The sequence below is a fragment of the Brassica napus genome, chromosome C9 (assembly GCF_020379485.1).
Source record: "Brassica napus cultivar Da-Ae chromosome C9, Da-Ae, whole genome shotgun sequence".
Lineage (NCBI taxonomy): Eukaryota > Viridiplantae > Streptophyta > Magnoliopsida > Brassicales > Brassicaceae > Brassica > Brassica napus.
This window is the reverse complement of record NC_063452.1, coordinates 52470331-52481257: the sequence shown is the minus strand read 5'-3', so window position 1 is coordinate 52481257 and position 10927 is coordinate 52470331. Positions and strand designations below refer to the sequence as shown.

General features: G+C 33.4%; 1 protein-coding gene across 1 annotated transcript; it reads left to right on the top strand.

Moving 5' to 3' along the window:
- The first annotated feature begins 3080 nt into the window (after positions 1–3080).
- Positions 3081–3796, top strand: BNAC09G36390D (stress-response A/B barrel domain-containing protein At5g22580). The gene is made up of 2 exons (XM_013868547.3): positions 3081–3346; positions 3434–3796. Exons 1-2 carry the CDS (start codon positions 3222–3224, stop codon positions 3642–3644), a joined length of 336 nt encoding a protein of 111 aa, XP_013724001.1. The 5' UTR covers positions 3081–3221; the 3' UTR covers positions 3645–3796.
- The last annotated feature ends 7131 nt before the right edge of the window (positions 3797–10927 follow it).

Here is a 10927-nt window from a genome sequence, read left to right as displayed (position 1 = left end):
ATGAGCCTGTGCTCTGATACCACTTGTGGGGGTTATGATACCCACTTGTTACGGAATACAAGCTCATAATATCCCTGTCCGTTTCACTACTCATTCGATTCATCCTTGTTCATGACTCAAGAATTGTTCACCCAGTTCACGGCCGCAGCGCGCTACATCTGGAGTGGATCCAGGATCCACAACATCCACTGTGAAGTATCGGAAAACACCTCCGATGTGGTTTACAAGATCATTACTCTCTCTGTCCTGGGTATATAAACCCTAGAGAGTATAAAGAGAATACAAGAGAAGTACATGGCTAAGAGGTAAGCCTAGGATTACATAATTATTACTAGCTTACTCTATCTCTCCAAGAGACGCCATGGAAGCTCCCGCCTCCTAGAGGCTCAGCTTGAGATTTTAGATCCATGTCGTGATCTTTCCTTCTTTGTATCAGCACTTGACCTAATGGGCTTCAACGATTAGACCCATATGTTATCCGCGCGTAACTTATGAAAACCGGCCCAACATTGAACATGTCGGATGGACTTTGACCAAACCTCACAATATTATATGTTCCTTTTATGATGAAAGCATTTTTGAATTATCTCCTTTGTATCTCCAACACGAAACATCCACCTTTTCTCGGCGTCTGCTTTGTGCTCTGTTTTCGATATCATTTTCTATTCTGTTGAGGATGTCCACTCGGAGGTGATGTCGCCGACGATGAGTTCTAAAATTTCCAAAATTTCGGTTATGTCCAAAGATAAATAGATCCTAGAACTTTCCAGTCCACCAAAGGTATATGGAGGATAGTCATCACTGCCAAAGATTCAGTGGTGGATACTTGCGTAGGTCATGTATTTTATTCATGGTATTACCACATAGTCTATCAGACTATCACTGTTTGAAGGAGACGATGTTTCTGAAACTATTGTGAGCCACTGCCTTCAATGCTCTTTGGGATTATCTTGTCACTCAGCTGTCAAATTAACAAAAAAAAAAAAGTAAATAAGAAAACATTTGAGTGCTTTACACCGAACCCGACCAACCTGACGGATTCCCATCTTTAACACCGAAACACGATCCATGTCTGAAATCTCTTTTTGACAACTTGTTAGATCCATATATAACCATTCAGGCATTCATGCCTCCTAGCTATTTATCTTTTTACCGTTACAAAGCTCAATGTTGCTTCTGATTCCACAATTTTTCAGATATTATTGCTATAACTAAAAAATGTATATGTTGAATTATAATATTAAATTCTTAAAAAAAAAATTGGAAATTTTAAAAGTAAAATACTAAATTAACTAATAAAACGTGATATAGTAGTAAGTGGCTCAATTTTCAGAAATGGAAAATTAGCATAATCTACGTTAGATATGTTTCAGTGGTCCAGATCCGGCCCTGAATCTAACAACTAAAGTGATGTAAATGTTCTACATATGGCATGCTTAAGAAACAAAAAAAAAATCTGAAATCCAGTATAGAAACTTCACATGCCATGTAAGCTCTATACACATGAGGTAAAACATGCACGTATGAAGTTAACAAATCTTAAGCATATAAAATGTTTGCAGAAGTAAAAAGATTTGAACTAGACATTTCATTTGAAATCTCCTCCACATTTTGTTTCTCTTAAAGTAGCGTCAATAATGTTACGCAACGGGTCGATATGATGTCATTTTCAGTGGGAATTGATTTAAGAGGACGGCCACATGCTGCTTTAATCATATCTATATGAAGGAAATAATGAAGAAGTTACAATTGTGGGTCCAATTTTCATGTGACTTGAGAAGAAGAAAGGAAAGCGCAAGAAGGATTATGGCAAAATGGTATGGCTGAATCAAAAAGATTATGGCAAAATGGTATGGCTGAATCAAACTTTTTTTGTTAAAGTGGTTCACAAAAGACATTGAGCTGACTCAAATCCATGCACCATGTTTCTCTTTCCATTGGATTTTTTATTTCTGCTCAGATCTTGTTCCTAAAAAAAATGATATCCTTTGTACCCCTTATTAGGGTAGTGATTATGATATTCCAATACAAGGCCAATGGTTCATTTTACATGGTATTAATATCCAAAATCGATCGAGCAAGCATCCTTTTGGTTTGATATCGGTTTTGGTAGGAAAGTAAATCCATTTAAGCTATGTACATACATTTCTAGTATTCATAAAACCAAACGTATAGAGAGTTCGTCGAATACATGCATGAATATGGAGAAAATTACAAACAAACAAAAAAGGTGTGGTTTCTTTCAGCTCTTGTTGGTACGCATTAATTTGTAGGCCATTTCAAATGAAACTTAAGAGTGCCAGAAGGAATCATTTCTCGTAGTCAGATACTGAAATAAATACTATAAGACAATAACATCACCACGGCTTAATATTTATGTCGCATAATCTTGTATATGTTTCCAAATTAAAAATAACATTATATGGCAATAGATCAAAAAGGTTAACATATTATTGCATCTTGTTGTGACAAAATGGTAAGAGATTATGATAGGATTATTCGGAAGGGGAGATATTATCGAAGTATATGAATTTCAAGGAAAATTTGATTGCAAAAATCTTTAGTTATATATAATGTAATCACTTGTTGAAAATGTGAAAAGTGAAAACTTGATAACCGTTTCAAATGGTAATAAATAGCTTCATGAATATAATCAATCGCCAAAAAGGTTAGAAACTTTTGATTAGATATTAACACATATTTAAAGTTTTTAAACCAAAAAATGTACTCTTTTTGTGTGGTACGCCAAACCCTAGCTAGTGCGGCTATGCATCACAGCTAAACAAGTTGAACTTTTTAGTGAATGAGAATAGACATTGGACCAAACGCACTCAATATAAAAAAATTCGTACGAGATGTTCGAAACACAAACTGTAACCTGACAAACACATGCAAGTTGTCGAAGACTAGTTTGAAAAAAAAAAACAAATGAAAACCAAACAAAAGGGTTTATTTCAGAGACAAATAGTCATGTAGGTATATCAGAAGGGTGCACCAAAAAAAAGGTAATGTCAGAAGTTTGTACATCGAAATCTAGCACATGAAAAAGCATTATTGTTCACACACATGAACACAGAAACATACACACGTGTACATTCATTCACACGTACGCGTTCATACGTGCAAATGTCCACACGGAAATCTTTTCACCTCTATATAATTAGATGCTTCAACGCAAAAATGTATGTAAGTGTGTGAAGAAGCTAAAAGAGTGAATATTAATGGCGACTTCAGGGTTTAAGCATTTGGTGGTTGTAAAGTTTAAGGAAGATGCTAAGGTTGATGAGATCTTGAAGGGCTTGGAGAATCTTGTTTCTCAAATTGATTCTGTCAAATCCTTTGAATGGTTCGTCACTTCTTTATTTTTTTTGTTAATAATTAAAATAAAATATTGTATTTCTAATTAATGACGGTAAGATTTGATGATATATAGGGGAGAAGATAATGAGAGTCACGAGATGCTTAGACAAGGTTTCACTCATGCATTCTCGATGACTTTTGAGAACAAAGATGCTTACGTTTCTTTCACAAGCCATCCTCTTCACGTTGAGTTCTCAGCCGCTTTCACCGCCGTCATCGACAAGATTGTGGTCATGGACTTCACCGTCGCCGCCGTCAAATCTCCCGTTGTTGTAGCACCGTGAAACTCATCATACTTGTTTCTTAATTAATCTCGTTTTATAATTTAATCGAGGTTTGTGAGTTGTTTCGGTTTATGTAATTCTGTTGGTTAAGTATGTTTGGTTTGATTCGTTCAATTCCGGTTCGGAATAATAAAAAACTGGTTTGGTTGGTAGTTTGGTTATTGTTTACTTTTTAAGTGAAAAAAATATAATCTTGTAAAAGAAAAAAAAATAATAATCTTGTGTTAAATGGAATTCAAGTGAGTAATCTGTTTTTTGAATGAAGGTTTTATCAAAGAAAAAATAGGCAAAACTAAACTACAAGTCCGAACAATCATTGCTAACTACAGTCTACATATTAGCGTTTGATTATGAAACTGAACAAAAATGTTGTCTCTGTAATTTTCCTTAAACCATGTGTATTGAAAATATCCATTAAGCAGCTAGAAAGAAAAGTTAACTGGCCTCTTGGCTCAACTAAGAGATTGAAAGATGAGAAAAACGTCGGGAAAAACCAAGTGGTCACCAGAGAGTGTGAATGTAAGTTATATGGGCTTTAACACTTAATGGGCCTATTTTCACTTTGTAAGTTTGTTAAGAAACTGTTAAGCTTAGAGCATGATTAACCGGAGTTCTTAGGATGAGTTCTTAGCGGAAGTTAAGAAACAGTTTCTTAACTTCCGCTAGGAACCCCATCCTAAGAGCATGATTATTGAGGATTCTTAGGATGAGGTTCTTAGCGGAATATAAGAACCCGTCTCTTAACTTTTAACTAAAAAAGCTAAGAGCCGGCTCTTAAATAAGATAATTAAGAGCCGGTTCTTAATTTTTTTAGTTAAAAGTTAAAAAAACGGATTCTTATATTCCGTTAAGAACATCATCCTAAGAACCCCCAATAATCATGTTCTAAGAACTCCGGGTTAATCATGGTCTTATAAACTACCCGGGATGTTGTTAAAAAAAAACTACAAAGGATATTGCTCCAACAGTCTCGATTGGTGCTCGAACAGTCTCGATTGGAAGCTATTATAAAGTCTCTGAGAGAGCATCTTTAACGGAGACGCTTAATGGAGTGCTAAATGGTGGGCCCCACCATAAGAGAGGAAAAAGAGGTGCCAAAAACGTCAGATTAAGCGTCGAGTCTTCCACAGTTTTGCGGGCCCCACTGATACTTAGCGGCCCGCTATTGGTTCGTTTTTAATTTTTTTTCTTTTTAATCAGACAAAAAAAAAAAAAAAAAAATTAAGCACCCCATTTGAAGTGCTAGGGTTAATGGTGCTCTGAGCCACACACTATTGAAGTAACTTTTGATCCAGAAGAAGCTCTGTGGTTTTCTGCCACTGTAGTCATCAAGAAGTAAATATGATCAAAGTGTATTAACTAATAACTAAACGAAGGGGTAAGAAATTTCTACAAAATTACCCTTCACAAAGTCATAGGTTTGGGTGTTACCTGTATCACCCCAACCATGTTCATTGGCTGGTCATTAGTAATTTAGTATTAGCATGTGGTCAAAGTCAAATGACTTCTCTGTTAATAACTGCGGAATCCTAATATGTGAAAAGAATGTCAAAACTCATATACAATGTTACCTTATTATCCACCTGACCATGGCAGACAAGAAATGTATAACAGAAAACTGAAACATGATAATTGATTATAAAAAACCTTAGTGGATATTGGAACATCCAACCGTAATTTTCATGTTATTAATAATTCATATGTGATATATGTTAAGACAATTTCACAGTTGTGCCCACATCTTTCAAAACAAAGCTATACCATATAGACTGTGTAAGCCAAATCAGAAGATGCAATGAAAGACGTAAGACCAAAAGAGAAACAAACGAAACCATTGAAAATAAAAAGCTTTATCACGTGCCATGTTAGTTGGCTACTTGTTTGTTACTTTCTTGATTATGCAAAGACGTATAGTAGAATCTTCAACGAACGTGCACATGTTACATGTGCTTCTCTGTTTAAAGTGAGGTCAATATAGTCAACAACAAAAATAGATAGTCAAAAGAACACACATATTTTTTAAAATCCGTTTCACTGGTTTTTCGGTTCGTTTTGACGACTTCGGTTAAATTTGTTTAGGTTTGGACAAAAATATACCAAATGGGACTATGATTTGACTTTGGTTCTATTTTGTTTGGTCTGTGGAGACTAATTTACTTTCTAAAATAAAAATAGACGACTTTGAAAATAAATATAGGAAAATGTTGAACTGTAGAATTTGTTCAAAATAGAATGTTAGAGAAAAGTGTATTTTATTTTATGTTGTTTTTGTTCGGTTTGAATTTTGAAACCTAAGCGAAAACCTGATGGTTTGAGAATAGCATTATTGTAGACAACGAATTTGTTTGAGAAAAAGACAAAAATAGCACTAAATCAAGTTTTTGTTCCCAAACTAGCACTCAAGGTCAAAAGTCACAAAAATAGCACTTAATGTTTTATCAAAAGTCACAAACTTAGGATTTAAAGTTAAAGGGTGGGGTTTAGGATTTAGAGTTTAGGGTTTAGGGTTTAGAGTTTAGGGTTTACAATTTAGGGTTTAGGGTTTAGGGTTTAGGGTTTAGGGTTTAGATTTTAGGGTTTAGGGTTTAGGGTTTAGAGTTTAGGGTTTAGGGTTTAGAGTTTAGGGTTTAGAGCTGACAAATGAGGTTTTGGGGATAAGATTTCAAATTTTGAAAAATAAAAAAATTAAAATTTTCAAAGGATAAACTTAGAAATGTGCTATTTCGGTCATTTTAGTTTTTGAGTGCTATTTTTGTGATATAAACTTAGAAAGGTGTTATTTTGGAGATTTGCCCAATTTGTTTTGCTTGGATTCGGTGTTCGATCATAACTACATGAAACTTTCAAACTTTTTATAAAAACAGAACAGTTTTTCTTTGATATTCAAGCTGGCTGACTGAATTCCCAACTACTCTTTTTGTTCTCTAAGATCATCTTTGTTATGTTATAACGTTAGATATAGACGTGCATAATGTTTCGAGAAACAATATATTTGATAGGGGGATTCAGACAAACTTGCCGTTCTCTTTTTGACATGGCACGAAATTGGTAAAAGAAATTTGCCAATTTTATTTAATTATTATGTGTTTCCAGTTATTCCACCATCACTGCAAGAAAACATCGGTATTCTGACGGACATTCCGACGGAAAATGAAATCCTCGGAATTTTCCGAGAAATTTCCGAGGAAACCCAAAATTTGGGTTTCCTCGGAATTTCCTCGGAATTCCGAGGAAACATCAATCCGTCGGAATATTCCGAGGAAATTCCGACGAACTAGTGATCGATCGATGCGTTTTTGGATATATACCCATCGATCGATCACATTGTTACGCTTTGGTCCATCTTAGTGATCGATCGATGCGTTTTTGGACATAAATACATCGATCGATCCGTTTATAAAAAAACATTCGAGATTTTGAAACCCCAAACACTAGTTCCTCAGAATTTCCTCGGAATATTCCGAGGAAATTCCGAGGAACACTTGATATCCTTGATCGATCGATGGGATAATCTCATCGATCGATCACATTGTTACGCTTTGGTCCATCTTAGTGATCGATCGATGCGTTTTTGGACATAAATACATCGATCGATCCGTTTATAAAAAAACATTCGAGATTTTGAAACCCCAAACACTAGTTCCTCAGAATTTTCTCGGAATATTCCGAGGAAATTCCGAGGAACACTTGATATCCTTGATCGATCGATGGGATAATCTCATCGATCGATCACATTGTTACGCTTTGGTCCATCTTAGTGATCGATCGATGCGTTTTTGGACATAAATACATCGATCGATCCGTTTATAAAAAAACATTCGAGATTTTGAAACCCCAAACACTAGTTCCTCAGAATTTCCTCGGAATATTCCGAGGAAATTCCGAGGAACACTTGATATCCTCGATCGATCGATGGGATAATCTCATCGATCGATCACATTGTTACGCTTTGGTCCATCTTAGTGATCGATCGATGCGTTTTTGGACATATATCCATCGATCGATCCGTTTAAAAAAAAATTGACGTTTTGAAACCCCAAACACTAGTTCCTCGGAATATTTCGACGGAATTCTGAGGAAGAAAAGGGTTTCCTCGGAATTCCCTCGGAATATTCCGAGGAAATTCCGAGGAAATAGGGTTTTTAAACCGAAAACAACGTTTTGCGGTTTGAATAACACCTATATAACCCTTATTAAGTGTCTTACGTTCATTATGAAGTCAAAAATTTGTTCATTACCCTATAATAAACACTTTTCCGATTGTATGAACGAAATCCCCACAACATAAGAGAAACACTTATACACTTTAATGAACGGTAAAGGGAATACTTACAATTCGTTTTGAAATTTGTTATTTCATGGTTTATGCTCATCTATACAAAGAATCCTCAATGGTATGCATTACAATTGTATAAGAAATAAAATACGGCAAAAAAAATTGATGTTTTGAAACCCCAAACACTAGTTCCTCGGTATTTCCTCGGAATATTCCGAGGAAATTCCGAGGAACAATATAAATTAATAGAAATACATGCACATGATATTCTTTTTCCTCGAATTAATGAAAATATTCCGAGAAAATTCCGACGGATATTTAAGTGGCCGTCGAAATTTCCTCGGAATATTTTCAATTAACCGGGCAAACAAGCCGCCAAATATTTCGCGAAAATTGAAATTGAAAATACTGAGGGAATTCCGACGGAAAATATCCGTCAGACCCAAGGTTTTATAAACTCGAACCGCATCTTCTTCCCCATTTCTCTCTTGTTCCCCATTTCTCTCTTCTTCCTCTCCGGCGATCTTTCTCTCCTTCCGGCGTTCTCCACCTTCTCTCGCGACGATCTCTCCGGCGAATCCTTTCCATTCCTTTACAAATCATGTAAGGACCTTATCCCACTCTCTTAGGTCCTATTTGTTAAGTTTTTAAGTAGATTTGATGATTTTAGAAGTTTTTTGATAGATTTTTGTTAGGGTGATTGGGTAGGATTGTGATTTGTTGTGTAATAGGTTTAGAATTGTGATTTGGTTGTGTTGAATTGATTTAGAATTTTTTTTATAAATTGTTTATTATTTTTGTATTTACAAAACGTTTATATAAATTCGATTTTACAAAACGTTTTTGTATATAAATTCGATTTTTGATTTATAAAAGATGATTTCATATTTATAAAAATATTTATATTTATTAAAACTAATTTTGTATTTATAAAACATTTTTTTGATTTATAAACACTATTTTTTTATTTTTGTATTTATAAAAACTATTTTTAAATATACAAAACGTTCTTTGTATATAAATTCGTTTTTTGGATTTATAAAAGATGATTTCATATTTTAAAATTAATTTTGTATTTATAAAACATTTTTTGATTTATAAACACTATTTTATTATTTTTTGTATTTATAAATATTATTTTGTATTTATAAAAAGATGATTTCATATCTATAAAAATATTTATATTTATTAAAACTAATTTTGTATTTATAAAACATTTTTTTTATTTATAAACACTATTTTATTATTTTTTGTATTTATAAAAACTATTTTTTATTTATAAAAAGATGATTTCATATTTATAAAAATATTTATATTTATTAAAACTAATTTTGTATTTATAAAACATTTTTTTATTTATAAAAACTATTTTATTATTTTTTGTATTTTAAATATGTTTTCTATTTCAATTTTAATTTTATATTTTTGAATTTCAATTTAAAAAAATAAATTTATAAAAAAAATTTTGAATTTTGGAAATATTCCGAGGAAGTGTATCCCTCGGAATATTCCGACGACATATTCCTCGGAATATTTCGAGGAATTTCCGACGAAAAAAGTCCTCGGAATATTCCGAAGAAATTCATTTCCTCGGAATTCCGTCGGAAATTTCCGAGGAGTTATTTCCGAGGACTTTTTCGTCGGTATGTCGTCGGAATAGCGTTATTCCGACGACATACCGACGATTTTTTCCCTCAGTATGCCGCTGTTTTTTTGTAGTGCATTTTGTAAAATAACAAGAGGCGAATTTGTTTGTCAAAAAAAAAGCAAGTGGCGATTTTAGAATGAGAGAAATCATATTGAAAAGGTGAAGAAGTGACCAATCATGTTTGAAACCAAAAAGTTTTAAAAATATTTTAAAACGCTAATCAAGACTCAATAGAGATGGAAAGAAATGTAGAAAGAATCAATTCAACGTGCTTAGGTACAATGTTAGATAATTCCACTTGGCTTTCACCAACTTTGCCATATTAAACCTTTATAAATATATGAATTAAAAAAGGCTTCAACAACCCCATCGATTTATTTTTACGGCCAACAATAATCGTTTGTTATATTATTTGTATTTATCATGAATATGAGAATTCCTTTCTAAACAATATGAAGAAAATGAACAAGAATTCCTTTATAAATATGAGTCACTTTTAGAATCTGACTACACATTTTTGAGACTCACATAATCGTGGCATGTTGGAGCTGTTAGTGATTCTTGTATTTCCCATGTTCTATTGATTTCTTACATAAACATTTGTTAATATCTTGTTCTAAAAAAAGACATTTTTAATATCACTAATTGCTAACCTCTTTTAGTTTTCTCATTGTATGTATAAGTAGGAAGCTGGTGCACACACAAAATATAAGTAGAAAAGGTTATAGAATGTCAAAAAGTAGTACTAAAGAGATAGTAGTTTGTTAACTGTTAAGTAGCTTCTTTGACGTGTGCAAATGATGGCAAAGAGAATGAAAACATTAGGCAAAACACTTAGCATGTTTGTTTAAAGTTCATATAATTGCAACTAGGATCTATACTATAAAGGAATATTCTGAAATTCAAAAAAGGAAGATTTAAACTCCAACAATAAGCATTTACTTAATACATTAACTATTAAATATTACTAGGGGCATTGCCCCCCCCCCCCCCCCCCCCCCCCCCCGCAAGCGCGAAGTTGTAAATATTTTTCTTGTTTCATCTCAATATTTGTTAGGGTTATTGTAGCCGTGAATTTTGCGTTTTGGGTTGATCATTGTTTTTTAAGTTTTTTATTGTTATAGGGTTAGAGTTGTGATGATGTACTGTGTATGCACTGTTCTCCACTCATGAAGGACTAAACTGTGTTAGTAATGTAATTGATATAGTTCGTGTTGTTGCTTGCTGTGTCACTGAGACTTATTGTTTGTTTGTCTTTTTAGTTTGTTATTTGTACTGTTGAGATTACATAAATTATATTAAGGTTGTTGAGAGTATCTTTTGTTTCTGGATATTTTTTCACCAGTTTAGTTGTGTAAG